Here is a 24,093-nt window from a genome sequence, read left to right as displayed (position 1 = left end):
AGGCGGCGTGGGCAGTAATTGGAAAGAATACCTGCGGCCTTAGAGCCCAAAAAGAAAACTCGACAAGTCTTTGATGTAAAAATAGTTTAAAATGGCGTTAGATAGCTATTTCTGAGAGATTTTGTAACAAAATAAAGGAATACACCGTTTGTGTTTTCGATCCGGCAAGTTTCAACCTTTGCGAACCAGTATTTCGTGATGTCGCGTAAATGTTGGGGAAAATGTGCTTGAATCCATTTAAGTTCACGATTGCACAGTCTGCGATGCACTAGCAGAACGTGTCCAAACATCCAGCTAACATCGGGCATCTTGTAGCTGATCACAGCAAGCACCCTCCTGATCTGAATCGATGTTAGCCGCGGCTCGAGTGAATGAGTATACAGCTTCAAATGCTGCAAACTGCAGAACTGGATCACAACTACAAAACTGTATTCGAAACTCGTGCAGCGTCGTGTTCTGCAACAGCTGCAAAACAAGGGCCCTAGATGCAGAGTGTAGCAGGTCCAGTAAAGACCAGATCAAGTAGTAAAGGCGTTGTATCCGTCGATAATCTACAGATATGGATAGATTTTGTCAACCGCATCCAGTATAAACTACCCAAAACATCCTCATCGTCAACAGAATCAACGAGACAAGCAATAGGGACAGATGTCAAGACCAGTCAGGATATATGGCAGCATATGGTGCTAGATGTACAAGCTGGATATGGTCCTGTAGCTGAAGCATGCATGGGATTGTCCCTGCATTTACCAACATTAAATCAATCGCAGGACGATGAAGCTGCTCTGAACTTGTTGATTGCTGCTGCTTCATCGCCGCTACTACCGCCATTATCTACAATCAAGGAAGATGATATCTCGTATGGCAATATTGGCCAGAATCTAAATAGTGCTGTCGCAAACGTGTCTGCAAAAAACCCAGCACTAACTTCCAATACCAACGCATCATCACCGACGAGTACTTCTATAACACTCTCACAGGCAGCATGTGTGTTTTATCTCTTGGGAGACTTTTATAGACGCGGTATAGGTGCTCCGGCAAACTTGTCAATGGCTTTTGGGCTTTTTGCTAAAGCTGCCATTTCAGGAAGTGTAGAAGCCCACGTGGCACTTGCTGGAATGTATGAACGGGGAGATGGTATCATTCGAGACGACAGAGCCGCTCACAGACTATATCTTAAAGCTGCCCTATCAAACTCGGCACCTTCACAATTCAAACTGGCGTTTGGATTGGAACGAGGAATAGGTTGTAGAGTAGATTTCTATCTAGCTAAACTATGGTATCGAAGAGCTGCTGCTCAAAGTCATTTCGCTTCGGCTGTCAGGCTAGCCATCATGTCTTTGGATCCAGGTTATGAAACGATGGACGTCTTGTTAGAAGCCGCAGACAAGTCGAAAACTCCACGCTCTATGCATGATGTCGCTGTAGCATACTCTACAACGCGGCATGGTGGGCCACAGGATGTATCAAAGATGCGTAAATGGTTGCAGTTAGCTGCTAGAGTCGGTCATGCCAGATCTCAATGGATGATGGGCAAGATATATCAAGATGGACTAGGCGGTAGTATCGTAGACCCGACAAAAGCATTCTTTTGGTATCATAAAGCAGCTCTACAAGGATATCAGCCAGCTCAATGGTCTGTTTCTGGAATGTATCGCTCAGGCAATGGAGTGCCAGGTGGCGAACCGAATGTTGTACTGGCAGACAAGTGGCATAAAGCTGCAAACAGATTCTCATGTGGACGTACACGGGCTGACGTGGTGGACTTTGCGGGACTCTTGTCGTACTCCCTTGATTCCGATAAAGGCCCGCAATGGAATGCTCTTGAAGCTGACCGACCATTCAATGTAATGATACCCGCCTCCGTTGCTCCAACCTCGACTATACAATTCAAGGGCTTTGAAAAGGCTAGTAATACCTTTAACAATGGTCTGCTGAATCAAGTTGAAACAGGAATGCCGCCACGAGTTCCCACAACGATTACGTATAATCCTAGTAATATTAATAATCCGAATACCACCAATACCACCAGTAATGTACGTACATCATCCAGGCCGATGACGTCCGTCTTCGATATTGACATTGATCCTGTTGCATTCAAAGACATGCCATCACTATTACGAACATTGGGAGTCAGTGATGAAGACTCTATACAGGAACGATCAACTCATATACCGAATCTAAATGTATTGAATCGATACACTGAAACTCATCCATCCAGTGTATTGAGACTCCTCAAAGTGAAGCGTCATTTCGTGGTAGCCGAAGAGCTATTACGAGATGAAGAATACGAAAAGTGTGTTGAATTCCTCGCCAATGGATTTAGAACCTGGGGCGGACTACTAGATACCTCTATATATACCCTCCGTCTCTTATTCGAAGTAGCCATACAAATCGTCGTGTCTAAAAACCCTAATAATGTTGATGCACTTGTATCCGACATGTTCCTAAACATGAATACCCGACCAGTGGAATTATCGTGGGTGATTGTGGACAAGTGTTTAGCACTCAAACCAAATGATCCTACGCTGTTGATGTTTCGAGGGGATGTCAAGGCACGATGTGGACTATATAAAGACGCTATACAGGATTATGATGCTGCTGAGAAGCTGGAGAATTCGTTTGTGGAGAATCCTGTTGAGGTCTTGTATCATCGTGGAGTGTGTTATAGTAATATGGAGGAGAAGGAGTACCAGAAGATGGCTATTGTTGATTTGGCTTCGTATGTTACTGCTGCTGGTGTTGATGGAAGAGTAAGTGAAGTATGAGAAATTTGGTTGGCAATCGACGCTCAAGCTCTTCCATCGGACCTTTTTTGTTTGCTAACCTATTCAACTTTCTGCTCCAACAGAGGACTGCCGATGCTCAATATACGCTGTCTGGTCTGTATTTCTTACTTGACAATCCGAAAAAGATGGTAGAACACTTCCGCTATGCTCTTGAGGCTGAAGCTGTGCGATTGGAGTTTATGCCTACCAGTATGTGCTATCCTGGGATGTTGTATGTCGGGGTTTTTTCGCTCATCAACTCACACAACTTCATCTCATAGTCATAAATACAGACTTGAAGACTCGCCTGACGCTAGAAGTCAGATACACAATCTGCTCAGGAGGAGGTCAAGTCCGTAAACATCCATGGTCGCGAGTTCCATCACGTATATTACGAGCAGTTGAAGGAGAAGAACCACAAAGTGTTGCCAAACAATGTGTGGCATGTGGATGTCTTGTTACAAAGACCAAAACGTGTGGTGGTTGTCGTGAAGCACGGTATTGTGGAACGAATTGTCAGATTGCTCATTGGACTCGTGGTCATTCGACAGAGTGTAAGAAGGGTGCGATGGTGAAGCCTCTTACTGTAGTTTGAGGATTGTGGATTGTTGATCTGTTTTTTTGCATCACATGTAAGAAATCTTCAAGACATATAGAATACATCGTTTTCAACGTAGAACGCTCATCTCGTGTGTCGGAGTCGCTTTTCAAATATTCATATTTCTCTGCTGCGTTTGTGATTTTTCTGGTGCGCGAAACAAACATTTGTACGTGTTGGATATATGAATACTGCTATTGCTAATGATACAAAGTTAACAGTTCTTCCTTTTTTTACATTAATTCAATGCTCCGACAGTAGATAAAATGCTTTGGGTACCGGCATACAGCACAGCAACGGATCCTTGATAGACACCAATGTAGTAACTTCCACTAGTAGGAGTAACAACAGCACTAACCCGACTTCCTCTAAACCCTCCATCCGAAGTCCAGTCCAACGTGTACCCAGCCAACCGAATATCCCTACTCGTATAAACACTGGGCGCCTTCATCCTCTCCAATACAGCCGATCCCGTATCGTTAGGAATATTAGCAACATCAATAGCGACCGTAACATTCGGCATTCCCAGATCTTTATGGATTACGACAATGTTGGTTGATGTGCCACGGGTCACCATGTAGACTTTAATGTTTGGCGTTGTGATGGTGGGATCCGACATTCCTGTAGTATCAACGATGGAAAAGTGGACTGCGCGCACGACGGCGTTTGCGCCGCCCAGGATACGGTTGGTTTGTACCATAGCATAGTAGATCGGCATGACAATCACGGAATTGTTGTGTAGGTTTTGCACCCACGGTGCATACGAATTGGGTGTTGATTTCGGGTAGACACCTTGCAAGCCATGCACAAAAGCTTTTGTGAAGTTATTCGTTGCAAGTGTCAAGAACGTATCGACGCCCCATAAGGCAGCTCCGAACGTGTTTGAGATGTTGGCGACACCGCCGCATGATGCGGAATTGATTTCGGTGGCGATTACTTGGCGTGTGCCGAGTGGGTGGCCGAGAGCTGTAGCGTTTATGATGTCGTTGCGGATGAATTTGTATGTGTTTACGGTTGGGTCGGCGAGGAGGAGGTTCATGGAGGGTGACTCAGAGGAGTTGCAGCCGTCGATGCCGTAGCGGTGGAGGCTGATTCCGTTTACTGCGGGGAGGGATGCGGCGAGGAAGTTTTGGTTGTTGCCGGTGGGTGTCATTGCTGGGCCCTAATGATATCAGGGTGGACGTGTGTTTAGTATCGCAAAAAAAGCACACCCAGGAAGAACGATAATACTTTGAAGTGACCTATTACGCTAACATTATGCTTACCCAGAAATAGTTTGTAGTGGGCATGGATGGAATCGCGGCAGCGATACTGGCCAAGTAGGTTTGGAATTCAATAGGTGTTTGAGTAAAATAATCCCAAGTTGGATCACGACGTCCATTACGAACATACAGTTCAGGTTCATTGCCCAATTCAATAGCCAGCAAGTTCTTGTAGTTGATGTTGGCCAATATTCCTGAAGCGATAAAATCAGTTGCAGCTGATGGATCAGTGCCGTTCAGCATTCCGATATTAGCGACCTACATCAGAAATTTGTCAGTACAGCTCACGCATTCGTTCATGCCATTTTACTTACGAGTTTGATTCCTGCGTTATGAGCAACGGTTTCCATAGCTCCAAAGTGTCTAAACGATACTGGATAGCTAGCTGCGTTTGGCCTTACAAGAGAGGAGCCATTCCACCATTGGATTGTAGCACTGTTACCACCAACTCGGATTGTTGGCATACTAGCATAGTTGACTTCAGCAGCTAGGTTTCGTAGTAAGCGAATCATTATGGGATTGGGTATGTTGGTGGCCGTTCCTCTGTAATACTTCATGAACGATTTGATGACTTGCTGCCATTCGACCGATAATGCGAGGAAATCAGCGGGCACTGGATTTGAAGATGGTTCGAACGTTGAAAAGTTGGCATATATCGAAAACGCGTTGGTGGTGATGATGTTGGTGAATGCCAGGTAGAGAAACAGCAAGATGGCCGAAGAGAGACGTGCCATCCTTTTGTAATGATGCGTTAACAAAATTTAAAGTTGTTTGAGTGTACAAGGTTTGACACAATCGCCTTCAATAGGGTGTTTTCAACATCCCAAACCCTCATTGCTGGTAGCGATAGATCAAACATCGGCACAAGCTTGCATTTGCCAACTTAAAAATCCGAGATGTTTCGGCATGACTTACTTGCAAGAGGTGCCAGAGCGCTAGCGTTTCTATGCACCGCTGGCATTATTGTAAATGGTCTGGCAATTTTGGTAAATAAGAATGTTGGCAGGTTTTCTGAACAGTGTGGCAAAGGCGTGAATATTAAATCGATTTATGTCATATAGGGAGTATCCAGCTCGGTGTATACTGGTACTAGTGAGTTTCGAGGCCAAACTGCCGTGTTTCCATCGACATTATTGCTGGGCAAGTTTTGCACGTTTCTTGACTATGCGGTCGCTCTACACTGTACTAGAATAGAAATGAGTGCCCGCAAATTAGTATACATGGGCTGATTGTAACCGTGTTGCTCTTTAGGACTCTTGATTCTTGGCGGAGCAAATTTCATTCGAGGTGCACTAGGATGCGCAATTAACTATGTAATGTCGGCTAAAGGAATGCTGAATTGTATCCTCTGGACTGTTCCATATGTAATCGCACATGTCTATATGGCACTGTATGCATCGTCCATTGCATCATCAGACGATACTTCGGCCTGGACTGGTCTACCTCCCGCAGACCAACGATTCATCATGAGCCAACTCAACTGCACGTTTACTGCCAACGAGTGCATACCGCTCATGCTTCAACAACGAACAATAGATGCAGAGTTGGTCAAGATTTGGATGATTCTATGTACCTTCTTCCATGTAGCTTCTGGCATCGCTGCCGCTTGGGTGTATTTCGCAATCAAGTCTGGAGTGTATGAAGAAGATGACATTGAGGTTGCCCAGTACTCTCGCTTGAGTTATTCTCCCACTGGAAGTGATGGATCGAAGGAACATGATGTGTAAAAGAATATAATAATTTACATATATCAGAAGAGCATCGCCTTGTAAATACAAACCAGATCTCACGGTAAACGACCGGCCACCCGATTCACCCGTTCGTCATCAATCAAGCAAAAAGCAGGGTTGAGTGGTTCGACGAGACTGCGCAGCAGCTTTTGAACAAAGTTAAACAACCTTCAACAAAGTAGCAACCAGGAGACATAGAGCTCGTGTGTTTTGCTGTGATTATCAGGAGCACGTATCCAAGCGTGTGTTGAGCATCATCAGCATCCCTCTCTGCTGCTGTTGGCGCCTTTCACCAAACTAACGAAACACGAACAAGCATGTTTTATTTGACGCCGAACACGGTCTCGGTGTTTATACCCTTCGGATTCATTGGTATATACAGATGGTTTTGGTTTATGATCAAGCTGTTGGCATGGTCTCTCTACAAACCATGGAAGCCAATTGCGAATCCGAAATATACAAGTCGTGATGTGACGATATTGGTGCCTACGATCGATTCCGGTGAAGAAATCAAGCTTGCTGTTCGTAGTTGGTTGAAGAATGATCCATTCCAAGTATGCTTATTTCGCACTGCTTTGTTGTTGGTTTGCATCGCTCCAACATTTGATTCAATATTTTAACATTTCCAACAATTCTCGATTCAGATCATTTTCATTACTACAAACAAGGCCAAACAAGGTTTAGAAGACTTGGCTAATGAAGTCGATCCTAAACGAGAAAGGATTCGTGTGGTTTGCATTGAAAAGTGCGTTGTGTGTCTTGTAATACTCTTCAGTAGACGGACTTTAGTGGTGCTAACCTTTCTCAATGCATTCTGAATAGGCCAAACAAACGTAATCAAATGGTGGCTGGTATCAATCACACCAAGACCGACATTATTGTCTTTTGTGATGACGATGTGATGTGGCCTGAAACGATGCTCCAATATATGCTCGCTCCCTTTGAAGATCCAAAGATGGGTGGTGTCGGTACTACTCAACGTGTCGTCCCTGTTGGTAAACATATGACTGTATGGGAAGTCTTGTCTGCATACCGTATTGCTGTAAGTACATGTTGCGTTAGGACCTTTTTCTACAGTTTTTTTGCCTGTTTACGCATATCATAGTACTCGTATTCGTAGCGTGGCAGAATCTAACGTCTTTCCGCTAACTATTACCCAGATGAGAAACATCGAAGTCACTTCAAGCACTTATATTGATGGTGGAGTCTGCTGTTTATCTGGACGTACCGCTGCTTACAGAACCAGTATTCTAAGAGACCACGACTTCCAATGGCAATTCACCCACGAGTACTGGTACAGATGGTATTTCGGTAAATGGATTCCATGCCATCAACACTCTGGAGACGACAAATTCCTTACTCGATGGATTGTCTCTCACGACTGGAATACTCACATACAAGCTTGCAAACAAGCCGAACTGGCATCAACCTTTAAAAACAACTGGAGATTCTTGAAGCAAATCATGAGATGGACTCGCAATACTTGGAGGAGTGACATCAAATCCCTGTTTATGGAACGAAAGATCTGGAACCGTTATCCCTTTGTCGCATACCAAATGATTGACAAATTCTTCAATCCATTGACTCTACTCTACGGGCCCGCTACGGTTATCTACATGTGCATCGACCAATCTAAAGACGTCAACGCTCGCTTGTCACCATGGGTTATCATCCTCTCATACGTAATATGGTTATTGTTGACTCGTCTCGTAAAGTACATGCCCCATTTCGTAAAGAGACCCCAGGACATCTTGTATTTGCCAGTATGGCTCATCTTCAATTATGCCTTTGCCATAATGAAGGTCTACTGTCTCTTCTCTCTGCATAATACTGATTGGGGTACTCGTCAAGGAGCTGATCATACCACCGATAAAGAAGACTTGACCATCTTTGAAGCTAAATGGAAGAACGACGTTTTGAATGTGGTGGACTATGCATCACCTACTCGCGTCAGTGCCATGAAATCACCTACAGCAGACTCAGTGCATCCTCGTCATTCAGCTACTATAAAAGCCGGTACACCTATCAAAAAGACTGGTTTCTTGCAAGACAATGTCCGCAATGGCAGCAACGAGTCCCTGGACTCGGCCTTTATTGTAACTCCAACGTTGACCAATGTCACATCTCCTCAGTTGATGTCTGCAGGATCGAATCTACCATCACCCGAGATGGACTTGTCCATGGTTGCCGGACTCAATCATCACCATACTGGTAATACCGGTGACATGTCAAACGCTGACGTCCGAAGATTTAAGAGTATGCAACCAGTCAAACACTTTTCATTCGTGGAAGATCAGAAGTTGCAACTATCCGATGAAGCTAGCAACATTCATAGATCTGTTACGGTGTCCATGTCAGCTCCACGACCACAACCAAGTAGCTCCATGCCCGCTCATTCTGCAATGGGCAGGTCCAATACCATGGCTCCAAGCAGCGCTGCTAATCCAACTATCTTGGGTCGATCAAGTACTCTCAGTAGAACTTTAGCTACATTGCAACGCACCTTGACTGTTGAACGGCAACCCGAACGTAATACCTTCAAGAACTGGGATTAAAACTGGGGGCCTTTGGAAGGGATATTTAGGATGGGAGCTTTCATCAAGTCTAGTTTGTACAATAACAACAGATTTTATTATGACGTGACATTCGTCTAGATTTACAAGTTGCACAATACATATAACCAATTTATAAGTCCTGAATTTTTAGCATTAGTCACGGGTGACTGTTTCTTTGTTCGCGAAATGCACTTTTTTCAAAATTGCTGAGATCCAACGTATGATTCTTCCTGAACGATCGCTCACGAGACACGCTGGCGAGGATACCAAATGGATTATATAACCAAAGCACAAGATATTCTAGCTTTTCAACCGCCACAACTTTGCTGGTTTCCAAGTGAATTTTTTCAATTTTGTTGTCTTGCCAACTAGACCGTGTCATATACACAGCTAGTTCTCTTGTTGAATCATCCAATGAGCTCAAATCATATGAAAATTCCATACTCCCTCCCAACTTCACTTGCGGAATGGGTGTGTGGTGCTCATCCAGTCACATTTTTATCCATGGGGACATCCACATTTGACCAAACTCACTGCTGTGATCAGGAAGTTGTTGTCTAATATTAGACGACAGCAATTCATGTTTTCGTAGACGTTTCATCTCAAAGACAATAAAACTGGAGTTGTTTATACTGCAAATCTTGGTTGAAGTGGAAATTGGTTGACGTGTTCCAGACATTCTTCAAGCCTAGTATCAGCCCTTCGATATGCAGTTTGGATGCATCTCAATGCATTCCGTGTCAAATATCGTCACTTGGGTTCATGTTGTATATGTACTTTCGTGTCGATCTGACACGCCTGCAGTGGTTGGCCATTCGTTCGTATATCGTCGAATACAGGCGGATGATCGTTACATCCTTGTATTTAATTGGATTTCATTACACTTGCTCCTTCCTTGTGTTGTTGGGTACGCACCATACTCTTTCTCCAGTACAAACACATGATACTAGAAGAAATATTGGCCCCCAACATTTTGGACGATTTAACAGTAAGTAATCGATGCCAATGCATCAGTATAATCGACTGCTGCTCGAAAAGTTGGCTTCTTGTTTGTCTTTCTGCTTGTTTTTGGCATGTTTCGGTTTGGCCGTTTTCTAACATACTCGTTTGCATCTTTGCAGCTGACAAGCTATAGTATCTCAAGTAAGCACATCATTCTGCACGGCCAAAAATTGACAGAGTCGTCGAAAATCACTTTTCTTTATCAGCTTTTGCTGGTTTGCACTGGCAACATTTGGACGTTGAACTCAATAAATCACTTTTTTTCTTCTGCAGAAGCATACAACCACAAGCACACATCAGAGAAGGTAAGGATTCGATTTATACAATATGCATGAATATCTTGGCATCATGCTATGTCTTTTTCCGTGCCCTGCAGTTTGCCAAGCTGCTTGTTGGGTCCCAATTGGTGAAAAACACTTACCATGGTAGTGACAAACAATTAACATATCACCGTCTTGTTCCTAGAATCTCTCAAGATGACTTTGAAACAAACTATACGTGGATTAAATCTAATTGCATGTGTCTTATATAATGCCCTGACTGAAAGACAAGGATACATGCTCCTGCTCCGTGATATTCGAAGATGGACCTCGCCATCATTCTATACTCCTACTTCCACCACTCGTCCTGCATCAGCACCGGCCACGTCTCACCCTACCAGCAAACATCATGACCTGATTGTTGTTACAGGTTTTGAAAGTCATTTGAAGGAGACAATCAGCACAGAGTTGAGCCAACCTGCTGCAATCAAGGACCTAATCCGTGCCGAACTGGACCGTAACCAGTCAGCCAATCTCGATGTATCAGGCACTAAAACGGAAGAAGCATCAACGTCAATCCCTGCAACTACTCCCACATCCAGCAGTTCGACAGCACAACCCACTAGTAGTAGCATCAATAGCAATAGTAACATGGAATCGTTAAAGTATAATATGATCGATGAATCTAGCCCTGTAGTAGAAGAAGCATCATCATCAACCCTGACAACAACCCCCACGACCTGTACAGCTACAGCACAAACAATTTGTATTAGCATCAATAGTAATCGTGATACGGAATTGTCAAATAATCAGCCTCAGAGCCAGCAAGAAGACCAGACGGAAACATATGATGCTATGGAAGCTCGGCTCGTTTTGCAACTTATGAGAGAGAATGGGATATTACCCCCTCCTCAACAAGGTGAATCAATCAATGGGTCTTGGTAAGTTCTCATAGTATCGACTAGTCTGTGTTTGTAGCCTGTTCTGACACTGTTTGTATCTCTTTGATTGTTTCTCTTGTCAACCTGTACAAAATTCGAGGAGAAGTGCTTTCAGTGGAAAGCAGCACACGCTAAAGTGTGATGGAAGACGTAGAATTCAATGGATTGAATGAGTTTTGAGTTGAAATCTGCCTCCTTGACAACCTTTGAGTTTACTTTTTCCCAACGCATCGCGTCCGGGCAGTTTGAATCATGACTAACAACCATTCTCGTTTTACTGATACTTAGGACAACACTATATACTGCTGCTCCTTCGTCACCACACCCAACACCCAATACTCCACCTTTTGCCATGCCACCGCCTCGTCCATACTACAATGCAGCATCAGTGCTCATTGGAGCTGGATCATGCAAACGGTCACGAACCCCGGATGAAGATGATATAAAGAGGTCCGAGTGGTTGAGGTCTATGCCTGGCATGACTGGAGTCGCTGGTACAGACGAAGAAGTTGGTACTAGAACTGGATATGGCAATGCGTAAGTCTTGAAAGTTTTTGTAAATTTTTGAAGTGTGATGCTAGTCGTCTCCTCTGAGAATTATAAGTGAAGTCTGCAGAGTGTCAAAAGTCACAACCTATTTTGTGGATGTGTTTTCGAAAATTGTGTTGGAATTGCACAACGGGTTGATTGTCTTACTCAGTACTTTTAATCCAAGAGGTTATTTACTAATCTGCCTTCTTTTATACATTCCTTCCACAATAAACAATAGTACTATCGGAACCGCGGATGTCCCGCCTCCTACTCGATTCACAAAGGCTCAAATAAGAGCTAAGAGAGACCGTCAAGCACGACGCAACCGTGAAGACTTGGCCACCCTATTAGGAGAAGAATTGCAATCAGCTCCCACAACAACTCCCACGTTGACTACTCCTACAGGACAACCCAGTAGCAGTAACTTGAATAGTAGAATGGATATGGACGTTACAAGTCAACAGCATCACGGCCAGCAAGGATCCCAGCAGCAAGGACATGATTCGCTTGAAGCTGCACTCGTATTGCCAGACCTCAAAACGAATGGTATCTCATCCCCTCCTCAGCAATGTCACTCGGCTGCTAGGGGCTTCAATGGATCATGGTAAGTGCTTTATAGTACGAAGGACAGAGCTTCATATTAGAAACCACCTTTCTTCGCAAATTTGATCTGTGTTTCCGCCGGCGCACGGTGCTTTCTTACATTTCGAATCAAAATTTTAATTTTGACATTTCACATATGCTTAGGCCGTCTCTTTGTGGTGTAGTAGTTAGACCCACACCGTCTATTCGCCGAGGTCAAGACATGCTATTGATTTCATGTTTTGATCCGAGTAATATACCACAATCTCAAAACAATCACTGGTATGCTGATGAAGACGATGACGACTACGAAGAAGAAAACCGCATCAACCGCCGTCGCTGCCGTAAATTTGCGGAAAATATGATGGAATGGCACGAAATGGTAAGCTGCTCAGACTCGCATTCAAGTGGATGTAATGTGCATTTTGTACGGATTCTAACCTTTTTCTTATCTCAGGCCGGTTTGTCGCCACTGTTCGGTACCGATACCGTAAATCCGTTGAAGACAGGGAAACGACCTGCGCCTCCTAGTCGTGCTTTAATTCATCGGAAGAAGCCAAAACCATCAGTCTGGGATTGTGATCAGTGTGCAACAACAACCACTTCTCAAAGGCGTTCAGGCCCATGGGGGAGATCTACATTATGTAATACCTGTTGGACTCGTGGTCGTAAAAAAGCAAAGGCTCAACAAGCCAAAGAGCAAGCTGAAAACCAGAAAGGAGGCAACAAAAGGAAAGGAGCTGGTGGCAAGGCTTCTTCTGTAGGTCCTGGTACGGCCGCTGAAGAAGAGAAACAACAAACTCTACAACCTCGTATGCAGTTTGCCATAGTGCCAGTCAGTAGCAGTGACAGTAATCACGACTTGACTGACGGTGAACCAGCACCCATGAATACAGACGGAAGTGGTGTAGCTGGTCAAGACACTACTCCCCAACCCCGTTGTCAAACACCAACTCCTCCCACCGGCACTCGACACCCTTGTATAACTCACATCAATGCCGCACCATCACCCATGTTTACTCCGAGCCCAGCATATAGAACAGGTATCTCGCCCATTGTGAAGATTGATTCGTGTATCATCCATATTGAATGTTGATGAGGAATCTATGATAGAGAAGGAAGAATAAAAACGCAAACACCACAACCATTATATTAAAGAGAGCAGCAGCTATGACGCCATACACACCACCCCTCATTATCAAAGAACAATTATAAAACAACCACTCCCTCATTGTTTTGAAGTCATTGAACCAAATGGTATAGTTTACTAGTACGGCCTGAAGGTTTCCTAGTACGTGATTTATTTACGTACTAAGATCGTACGTGATTTATTTACTTTTTTGGATTGAACGCATAGGTTTTGACATGTAATTTTCTAGTGCATGGTGGTAAAATAAAGATAAATTGGTACCAAATAATTTTCACGTGAAACTCTTCTCAGCAAGCTACATTGTTTTGTGTTCCAAGCATCTTTGGCCAACAATGAGCGATCGCGTCGAAACAAAGCCTTTTTGAACTATAATCCAAATACTAGTTACTGCTACCTCTGTCTTTCTAATGCTTGTCGCGTCCAAAGTCCCATCAGATACTTCTCGTCAACTTCCCAATTTCAAACTCAGACAACGGAATCCAACTTTACAGCCACGATGAGCGGTAAAGCGAGCAAGCGCAAGGCCGCTACTGATGCATCGCCGCAAGCCAAGTAAGTTCTCTACCCTCTTCTTCTAATTTTGTATGGTTATTTGAAGCTAACATCACCTAAAAACTTCCAAACTTAGACGCTCAAACAACAAGAACAACACTGACGATGACATCGAATCCACTTCTACGTTATCCTACTTGGGACCTCCAGGCTCTCACTCCCACGCTGCAGCCATGTCACTGCCTAAAACGTCACCCACATCAACCGAATTCAAACTAGTCCAGGCAGACACGATAGCCTCTGTATTTGAAAACCTCGTATCCGGCAAAACACAGTATGCGCTTGTGCCATGGGAGAACTCTCGCTCTGGATCGGTCACTCAGGCTTTAGATGCTTTTAAAAAGTTTGTTGGTGTTGCAAGGAGTGGTGATGATGCAAGCAATGGTAGTAGTGAAGGCAGGATACAGATTGTGAACGATTTGTACCATGTGGTGCACCAGTCTGTGCTAGGAGTTCCGAATCCTGATGGAGGTTTGCGAGAGTTCTCCGGAGTTATTTGGATGATATGTTACTTTTGTCGCTAACGTCATTTTTGCACACAAATCAGATTGGAAGAGCACAATCACAAACATCTACTCACATCCAGAAGCGCTATCCCAAGTCAAAATGTACTTGGACGAATGCTTCCTCCCCAGCAACACCCACAGCAAAACAACCACCAGTCCACCATCACGAGTACCCGTCTCATCAACATCGCACGCCGCTCAACTAGCAGCCAACTCGCCACATACAAGTATAGCGATATGCTCAACCGTATGTGCAGAACTGTATAATCTAAAAGTGCTGCAGGAGAATGTGGAAGACGCTAATGATAACACGACTCGATTCTTGCTTGTGACGAGGTCGAGTGCTAGTAATAGTAATGCAGACACACAAGCTAGCAGTAGTGCAACGGCAGCACCGACATTAAAGATCAAGACACATTTAATGATGACGTTGAAACAGGATGAAAATATAGCAACAGTGTGCTGCAAATTGGGGAAGGGTAAAGACATCATGGTGACAAAGATAGATTCAAGGCCTTCTGGGCTTGAGAACTGGAATTATACGTATTATATTGAAATCATATCACCATCACCTTTAAAACTTGCCACAGAAGTTAAAAGCATGTGCTCGTCATTGCATGTACTCGGATCATATCAAATGAAATAATTTTCTTTCAAGTCATTATTGATTTGCATGAGTTGAAAGTCTCTGTTTGCGTTTCGTGATTACTATAAGTACTATCTACAAAGATCAGATATTGGTATACTACTACTAACTAATCCAAACTAAACTGAAGAGGCATGAAGTGATAGGTAGGGAATGACTGCAAAAGCTGAAAGAATGAGAGTGATGCGTGTGTGGGTGTCTACTTTGGCTTTTTGCCTTCTTTTCGCAACTTTTTGGAAAAGGAAAGCCCACATGCATTGCAAAGACTAATTCAGATGATGAGAAAAATGAGTTTACTCTAAGAGCCAGATGAGGTCAATTCCTATACTCACGTTTTCGGTCCATCTGGTCCCTTCCTCCATTCAGGCGAGCTAGTAGTACCACATTGCCGACAGAATAATTCCTGAGTGGGCTTTGACTATTGAAAGGTTTAGCATGTCAGTACAAAATGTTCCAGTTGAAAAAAAAAACTCTAGCGTTTTCCACCAACATACCTTCTTGGAAGGATTCTGGATCATTGGTATATCACCAGGTCGCTTCAGACTACTTCCACCAGGACTTTCCTGCCTCGTTTCATTTGCAGCTCCAAGCTTAACATCCACGAAATCAGCTTCAGGAGCTTCCAGATTTGGACTAGGTTCCAGCGCCAAATCTTTTAATAGCGGATGAGCACGTGGATCTAATCCTTGTTGATGTACAGCTAGTTCTAGTAATCGACGTAATCGAAGGTTTTCTATACGAAGTTCGACTATGGAATCAATCGATACAGAGCCTCGAGTCTTGTATTCTCGTGCTGATGCGATGATGAAACGGACTATTCCGTTTGGGTCGTTATACGGTCGAGCTCGAACTTCGAGTAGCAGTGGCTGGTTTGTTTTACGTGTGAAGCGGGCATAGAATTGCACTTCACCCTAATTATGACAAAATTTGGTTGAGCGATACAAATATTACGACATGCACTACATTCTTCATATTAAACAGAGCATAGAAACGAGGAAAACCAGACATTTTCTGCCGTTTCAAAGAAGCGACAAAAAAAACTATCTAACCCAACAAATACTAGCACAAGGAGTAACAGCACCCACCTTCGTATCAGCACAATTCTTCAAGTGTTTTTTAGCAGTACCAATATCATCAGGATGCAAATGATCACTCAAACTAGCACCAATCAACTCTGTAACATCCTTTTGCAAATACTTTGTGACAGATGGAGCAGCAAACAAGATGACTCCATTAGGGTTCATGACATACAATATATCGTCCAATTCAGTTAGCAAGCGCTGATATCCTTCCTTGTTTGACGTAAAGTGCGATATAACCGACGAGACATGACGAGACAGATTTGCACGGACTGCCAACACCGAGTCGTCAGAAGATCCATCTGGTTCGTTTCCATTCCCACCACTAGCATTATGGTCACCCCCAGCATCATTATCGCCGTCGTCAGATCCATTGTCAGAGTGCTGTTCAACGGCATGGTCGTGGTCGTTGGGATTATATTGTTGCTGGAGTGGGGGGATGTATGGCGTTCGTTCAGAGCCTGGTCCTTGTTGCCTGTAGTGTATAGGACGAGGATGATAGATATCTGAGGGTGCCGATGCAGGTCGATTTTGAGAGACGTTAGGAGCTGGATTTAGATATGTGTTTGTTGCTATTGTAGCCCCATGAGAGTCTGGCGTTATTAAGGAAGATATGGATGAATACGGGTTATTTATAATGGGCTGTTGGGGTGCTTCTTCTCTCCTTAGCATAGGCGAATAGCTCTGCTGTGGGTTGATGTATGTCTGCGTTTGATTTGGGGACATGCCCATGCTCGTAGAGAAGACGGATTCAAAGTTCGGCAGTCCTGCCTGAGTAGTATAAGCATTGTATCTGCCTCCCTGCTGCTGGTACATCTCTGCGTAGAATTGAAAGCTTGGTTGCTGTCTTGGAAATGAGCTTGTCAGAATGTGATAAACTTGATCAAGGCTAATCAATAGAAGTTTGTGCATGGGACTTACTATAGGTGTCGTTCACTATTCAGCCAGCGTTCATACTAATCTCCAGTTCGTCGTTTGATAACTACTTTGGTAATGTTTACTAAAAATGGCCTTTTGCTGCATCCAAAAAAGAACAATCGAGTGATTTTCACTGGATTTGCAAAACATTCATCCGATAGTCGTCTCAAACGCAACAACGTAGCTGTAGGTAGTGGAAACATCATGAGCGCGTCGCCAGTATGTCCGAGGCAATAGATCACTTAACTGCACGCGCTGCGACACAAATACAAATCTTTTCTGGTCAACACTTTATATTTTGGTCATCAATTCTTTTTTTTGCGGGTACTATCAGACTATGAAATTGCTTTCAAAAAGGAAATAATCTTATTTGGGTCCTTGACTCCCTTATTCACTCCTTCAACCCCCGACGAGGCGTCAGCACACCATACATATGGTCCCAACACTGCTACCTGTCCCACATTCTCACTAGTCAATCCACCTGCCAACATAATATACATGCCCTTTGATGCCAGATGTGCGGCTACACTCCAGTCAAATACTTGTCCAGTACCACCTTTGGACGTTGCTGATGCAGTATCGAGCAATACAGCTGCGGCTCCTGCTCTTACCGCTGAATTCACTCGGTCTTCTATAGCTACGACTGAATCTGATGGTTGAACATGGACGACTCGGATTACGGGTGCTGGAATGAGTGCAATTATGGAGTCGGGTTCATCTCCATGTAACTGCACTACATCTAATCCGACCTTGGTAACTGTAGCATGTATATAAGATAATGGCTGATCCTGGAAGACACCAACAAACAACGGTCGTGGTGAGCTCGTCAAGACTCGGTATCCCACCTCCAATCCTTGGTTTATATTGGTTGTGGTGCCAGGTATAGGCAATGTTGATAATAAATGTGGCTGAGATGGTAATTGAGACCAACGGAGTTCAGTTGAGACTTGTCTAACGAGATCTAGAGCCTGGTCTGGTGTCACTTGGCGCGGACTAGGTGCAAATATTATCCCTAAGAAGGATGCTCCATTTCTGGCAGCCACAAGTGCATCAGCGGCTCTTGTCAGTCCACATATCTTGGCGTGTCGTACTAATCTACGCGAGGTACTTGTGGGAGTGACACCGCGTAATGATTGAATCAAGTCTCCTGGAGATCCTGATCTCATTAATGCTTCTCCTACTAACACAGCCTGCAGAAAAATGAGTCACGAGTAAGTACTGGAAAGTATGTCGCATAATATAGCATTTGAAATTTGAAGGGAAAAACAGCGGCATGTGACGTATTCGAATGTGTGCACTTCACAATTTAATCAAGAAACTTACTCTGGCACCAGATCGAATGTAGGGTTCTACATCTTGTCGACTGGATATTCCAGAGAGTGCCACCAATATGACGTTGGATGGTACCATTGACGCCAATGTTGAAGTACGCGTCGGGTCAACATTGAATGTGTGTAAGTCTCGATTATTCACTCCAATTACCTATACACGAAGAATTACTCGTCAGCAAAAGATACGAAAAATGCCACGTTTCGAATTCAAAATCATTGATTTGGTGATGGTGCAAAAAAAAGTCTGTCAAGTGGCTTGCACCTACTTTGGAACCAGCTCTGATAGCACGAGCCATTTCCTCAGTATTAGCCACTTCCACAAGTGGCTCCATACCCAGCATACGACTGGCAGACATGAGAGCAGCTAACTGCTGATCAGACAATATAGCCACAATCAGCAAAACTGTATCAGCTCCAGCCAAACGAGCTTCATATATCTGATACTCATCGACCACAAACTCTTTTCGCAATATAGCTGGTCGATCAGCTAAATTATTGACTGCGATTCGAGCTTGTCGTAAATCTTCTATGGAGCCTTTAAACCAAGTAGGTTCAGTCAAGACCGAAATCACTGATGCGCCAGCTCTAGCATACAACAAGGCTTGTTGAGCTGCATGTGCTGTTGAATCTATATCTCCCTTTGATGGAGAAGCTCGTTTGATTTCGGCCATGACTGCTACTATAGATGGTGGATGACTAGCTTGCAATATTCGTTGATAGAAATCTAGACATGGTGGAGCGAGACCAAGAGCTATTGATCTGGATACATGTGCTAGAGATTTACCAGGTATTGCTTTATCTTGTGCAGAATCAAGTGTTCGTCGTTTGGCTATGGTTTCGAGTATCGAGTCCTTTTTCACAGCGGATGGTGATACTATCGGTGATGGTGGGAGAACTGGTGAGTTTGAAAAAGATGGTACGGAGGTTGCCTTGATTTCTCTATTTATGTCTCTGTTGGTCATCATCCTAGCAGCTGCAGTGATAGCAGCTGGATGTATCGGTGTCGAATAACCACTACTGCTACCAGCGACACTTTCAGGGGCACTGCTTCCATTAGCATTAGGCAGTGCGAGCACGGATCGAGAAGGGCTGGAGGCTGGTGAGACTGAGTTGATTTTTATACCACCACCTATTTGAAGTCCACCTCCTACTCTATTCGCTGTAGGAGGTCCTCGAATGCCACCACCAGTAGCACCACGCCCTGATCCAACATCTGATCCATCCTCAGCTACAGTATCCGGCACCAAATCATCTCTCAAGACAAGCTGATCCCAAGTTGGACCTTCCCATCTCAAAAAGTTACGGAAGATGGTTCGTCCATATTCACTGGCAATAGATTCTGGGTGGAATTGGACTCCTTCCATGACAAAGGTCTTGTGTCTTACACCCATGATGATACCAGAGTCCGTATATGCGGTGACGATTAGACAATCAGGTAACGTACGAGGGTTTCCAGCTAGAGAGTGATACCTAGTACATTCGATATGTTGCGGTACCAAGTCGTACAACCCCTTCCCATCATGCGTTACTGCTGACGTCTTGCCGTGGACTGTTTCACCGGCTCTCGTCACCTCACCACCATATATCTCATACATACATTGCTCTCCTAGACATACACCAAGTATAGGGACCCGGCCTGCAAAAGCGCGAATAACATCGTTACTCACGCCTGCATCGCGGGGTTTCCCTGGACCCGGTGATATCACTATATTGCGAGGGTTGAGTGCCATGCACTCTTCCACCGTAACTTGGTCGTTTCTGAAGACCACTACGTTGGCACCCAATTCACATAGTCGCTGATATACATTCCAAGTAAAAGAGTCATAATTATCAATTAAAATCGTAACGGCGGGTTGGTGTGGTTGTTGTGGTTGACTTATCGAGGTTTGTGGAGAATTCGAGGCAGTGCTACTGCGACTATGAGGCGCAGAGTTATTGCTCATTGTTGTGGTATAGGTCGTGACCGTAGTCGTAATCGAAGTGTTTGATGGTCCGTTCATTCTGTTCTGTGTAGAAATGTTTGTGTTAGTTAAGAAGGTCGTTGAGACGTGAGAGGTGCTTTAAACCAACAAGTCAACAAGAAGCAACCAAGATCAAAGAACTGACCTTTTTACTATAGCAATAATTCAGTATTTAGTGAGTTTGACCGTTGTACTTAAATTGAGTGCTGAACATGGGAGTTCCATTTGTAGAGAAAGGTAACATTGGACTAGTACTCTTATTTTCTAATACAGAGACTACCCTGGTCTTGTTGTTGCTAGGAATACTATAAAAGGCCTCAGCTGAAGCAAGTGACATGACATTCGAGTTGAGTTTATGCAGAGTTTCGTTATATTCTGCTTCAGGGTCAGAATCATATACAATTCCACCACCAGCTTGCAAGTAAGCAACACCATCTTTGAATAGCATGGTTCGAATGGCAATACAAGTATCAAATCCACCTGCATAATCAAAATGGCCGACAGCACCTGCATATGTACCACGATGGTCACGTTCCAATTCATAAATCAATTCCATGGCTCGGACTTTTGGAGCACCAGAGACGGTACCTGCTGGGAATACACTGCGGAAGGCATCAAATGGTGTTTTCTCTTCTCTCAATGTACCAGTGACATGAGATACGATGTGCATAACATGGGAGAAGCGTTCAATGTGCATTAAGGATTCGACCTTGACGGTTTTTGGGTCACATACACGGTTGATATCATTACGTCCTAAATCAACTAGTTGAATATGTTCAGCTCGTTCTTTTACATCAGAGAGTAGCTGTGTTGCCAATGCATCATCTTCGGCTGGTGTCTTTCCACGACGGACTGTACCAGCAATAGGGTGGTTTGTTACTTTACGAGCAGTATCGACACTGACTAGTAATTCGGGTGATGCACCTACTAGTTGAAAGTCTCTGCAATCAACGTAAAACATGTAGGGTGATGGATTAACACTACGGAGTCGTCGGTATGCGTTAAATGGGTGCAGAGTCGTTGGCTTCTTGACTCGTTGAGATGGTACACATTGAATAATGTCACCTTCTACTATGTGATATTTGAGTTTGTTTACAAACTCTTCATAACCTGCTTTACCGATATTGGAGACAGCTTCACCTGATACTATTGGTGGTTGTACTGGGAATGACAAGGCATCTGATTCTAGTTTATCAATCAGTTTATGAATTTCACCAGTAGCACGAGCATATTCGGCATCTAGATCTCGTTCACCATATGTTGGGCCGAGTTTGAGGTGTGAGACTACTTTGATCAAGTGGTGGAGATGATCAAAGATGACTACAGTATCAAACATCATGAATACTGCGTCTGGGAGATTTAAAGTATTACGGAGCTCGATTTTCGATGTCCTGGGTTCAAAGTAGCGGACACAATCATAAGCAATATAACCCACAGCACCACCAGTAAATTCTGGTAGACCTGGTGTTTTATAGTATCGAATACCATTCAATTCCTTTTCTAAAGTGATTAATGGATCACCTTTTACGGTCGAGGCGTCACCTGTTCGAATGACTTTGTATGGATCGACCCCTAAAAACGAGTAACGACCGATTTTTTCACCGCCAGCGACGGATTCGAGTAAAAAGGAGTGAGGAGATGCTGCACCATTAGATATTTTAAGATAGGCGGATACGGGCGTCAGTAGGTCTGCTGAGATTTCTTGATATATGGGTATAACGTTGGGAGGGTTGGTATGTTGCGTGACATCAGCAGCTTGTTTTACTTCTTCTAAACTAGGTTTGGTCTATCAAATTGTTTTTGTGTTAGTTCAAGTAGGAATTGCAAATTCACTGATTGCAACTGATTCAAACTATTGATCACAATGTCACATTTGACGTCTTTTCTTGATAATTTTACTCACCGACATGATGGCGATGATTTATTGGGTAGATGATGGGAGATTCTAGTATAGAGATGCACAGTTCTATTTTGATTAGGGAAACGTTAGCTGATTGCTTGAACAGTCCCACTTGAAAGTTGTCCGAAAACACAAACTACTAACCCATGCCATTGCATATCGAGCCCACAATGGAGCGAGGCATTCATTCTTAACTCCAGTGTACTTTTTAGCTAGAGATTTAGCCAAATCACGTCGAGTAGCAGGAGTAACAGAAGTTCGTTTGACACAGGCGACACGACGTCGACGGTCTCTACGCAAATCGAGGATTGGTATGACATTGCGCTTATTGGGTATGGCGGGTATTATGGGCACAGGGGAGTGTTTCTGGCGAGGCTTTATGGCACGAGCTACATGTGACATGGTAACAACTGTTGGTGGTGGATGAGGAGTAGGCTGTTCAACAAGGATGACAGGTGTCATCAAGACATCTGCGTATGATGGAGTTTCGAGAGGGAGAGTAGTTGTTACAATGGATTCAATAGATTCAACCAATTCATTTGTAGAATCGTTCTGATAAAAGGAAAGGTTTAGCACCAAGCTTAAACAATTCCAAACACCACAAGCTTTTTGTTGTTACCAGTGGAGGAAAGTCGTCCGAGTTAGGTTTCTGAGGACGATAGCGTTTCTGAGCACGATGCCGGATGGTTCGTTTTGCTCTTTTGGGGCCACTGCATCGGTGGAGGTCCTCAACGCTCTGGTTTACACAAGACATGTGGGGAGATGAAAAATGTGAGATGGCAATGCTCGATGATGCAAGCAACAATTACAAGTAGCAGCCATTAGCCTCACGTTAACGGAGGACACATCAACACCAAGGTCACCGAAAGACAAGTCATCCATAGCGGACCTCGCAAAAGATCGAGCTGATGAAGAAGGTGTCGATACGGAATCAGGGCAAGACCAGCCCAGACGGAATAGCACCGCCATGGGGGTAATTTGAGTATGTATACTGTGTTTAATCGTTAGATATACCAAAAGTATCCCTAATTGCTAAAAATCGGGGAAATGTTGACGTCTGTGATTTGGTTGTGACTCGTTTGCAATGACTCTGCTTCGCAGGCGAAAAGAACAAACAAAGAAGGCGTGAATAGCCTGAATACGCGTGCTGTAACGTAGACAAACTCTTGATCGCCGCCTTTCTGGATGTTCTCACTGTCTTGATGGAAACAAAAACAAGCATTCAAGTAATTTGCTTTCTACAAACAGATTCAAATGAAGATCCGCATATCTGACCACTGTTGGAGATTCTGTTGATCCAATCCTTTAAGAAAGCTAGACTAGTCGTCGAACGACAACACCACGTCACATAAGTCTGGAGATTACAACCCGAAACAATTAAACGATCCGTCTCGAAGGCCTCTATTCTGGTTTCAGAATTTCATAATATTCGACTTCTGCCACACATTTCGAACTGAAGCAGCTACTTACATGTAAATTCGTCAGATGTGCCAGTTAACATCTCCCAAACTGGCCACAGCGAGTCCACAGAACAACAGCAAATCTCCAATGCTGATGAGGGATTGACAACGTAGTCAAAAATGATCCAGGCAGGGATCGAGCTAGCGATCTCCTCATATCGTGGGTATGCTTAAGGCACGATGAGCAGCTCATCTTGTGCGAATGGCCACTACTTGCAGTTGCCCACTGCTGACGGTGGAGGCGTCATCGTCCTAGTTCCATTCAGTTTTTACGCACCGTAGGCAAACGGACTTGGTGAAAGAGCAAACCACAATTGATTTCGTATCTCGCTGGGAAAGATCTGACATGCAGAGGTGTGGA

General features: G+C 44.0%; 6 protein-coding genes across 6 annotated transcripts; 3 read left to right on the top strand and 3 right to left on the bottom strand.

Annotated features, from left to right (window-relative positions):
- Positions 1–485: 485 nt before the first annotated feature.
- Positions 486–3,363, top strand: SmJEL517_g01148 (uncharacterized protein; the record flags this gene model as incomplete). The annotated part of the gene is made up of 3 exons (XM_031167076.1): positions 486–2,753; positions 2,852–2,978; positions 3,050–3,363. 3 exons carry the CDS (start codon positions 486–488, stop codon positions 3,361–3,363), a joined length of 2,709 nt encoding a protein of 902 aa, XP_031026958.1.
- A 241-nt stretch (positions 3,364–3,604) lies between these two features.
- On the bottom strand, positions 3,605–5,362 carry SmJEL517_g01147 (uncharacterized protein; the record flags this gene model as incomplete). Its single annotated transcript, XM_031167075.1, has 3 exons — positions 3,605–4,528; positions 4,632–4,886; positions 4,943–5,362. 3 exons carry the CDS (start codon positions 5,360–5,362, stop codon positions 3,605–3,607), a joined length of 1,599 nt encoding a protein of 532 aa, XP_031026965.1.
- Positions 5,363–6,675: 1,313 nt separating this feature from the next.
- On the top strand, positions 6,676–8,913 carry SmJEL517_g01146 (uncharacterized protein; the record flags this gene model as incomplete). The annotated part of the gene is made up of 4 exons (XM_031167074.1): positions 6,676–6,912; positions 7,003–7,103; positions 7,181–7,400; positions 7,519–8,913. 4 exons carry the CDS (start codon positions 6,676–6,678, stop codon positions 8,911–8,913), a joined length of 1,953 nt encoding a protein of 650 aa, XP_031026966.1.
- Positions 8,914–13,875: 4,962 nt separating this feature from the next.
- PHA2 (prephenate dehydratase) lies at positions 13,876–15,083 on the top strand (the record flags this gene model as incomplete). Its single annotated transcript, XM_031167073.1, has 3 exons — positions 13,876–13,931; positions 14,008–14,402; positions 14,479–15,083. 3 exons carry the CDS (start codon positions 13,876–13,878, stop codon positions 15,081–15,083), a joined length of 1,056 nt encoding a protein of 351 aa, XP_031026963.1.
- A 328-nt stretch (positions 15,084–15,411) lies between these two features.
- Positions 15,412–16,978, bottom strand: SmJEL517_g01144 (uncharacterized protein; the record flags this gene model as incomplete). The annotated part of the gene is made up of 3 exons (XM_031167072.1): positions 15,412–15,501; positions 15,578–15,994; positions 16,169–16,978. 3 exons carry the CDS (start codon positions 16,976–16,978, stop codon positions 15,412–15,414), a joined length of 1,317 nt encoding a protein of 438 aa, XP_031026964.1.
- A 437-nt stretch (positions 16,979–17,415) lies between these two features.
- Positions 17,416–23,241, bottom strand: SmJEL517_g01143 (uncharacterized protein; the record flags this gene model as incomplete). The annotated part of the gene is made up of 8 exons (XM_031167071.1): positions 17,416–18,270; positions 18,404–18,562; positions 18,678–20,417; positions 20,518–20,524; positions 20,585–22,158; positions 22,417–22,824; positions 22,892–23,008; positions 23,104–23,241. The coding sequence occupies 8 exons, from the start codon at positions 23,239–23,241 to the stop codon at positions 17,416–17,418; spliced, it is 4,998 nt and encodes a 1,665-aa protein (XP_031026961.1).
- Positions 23,242–24,093: the final 852 nt, after the last annotated feature.

Source organism: Synchytrium microbalum, assembly GCF_006535985.1.
Source record: "Synchytrium microbalum strain JEL517 chromosome Unknown SmJEL517_scf0004, whole genome shotgun sequence".
Classification (NCBI taxonomy): Eukaryota; Fungi; Chytridiomycota; class Chytridiomycetes; order Synchytriales; family Synchytriaceae; genus Synchytrium; species Synchytrium microbalum.
This window is presented reverse-complemented; position numbering and strand designations above follow the sequence as displayed.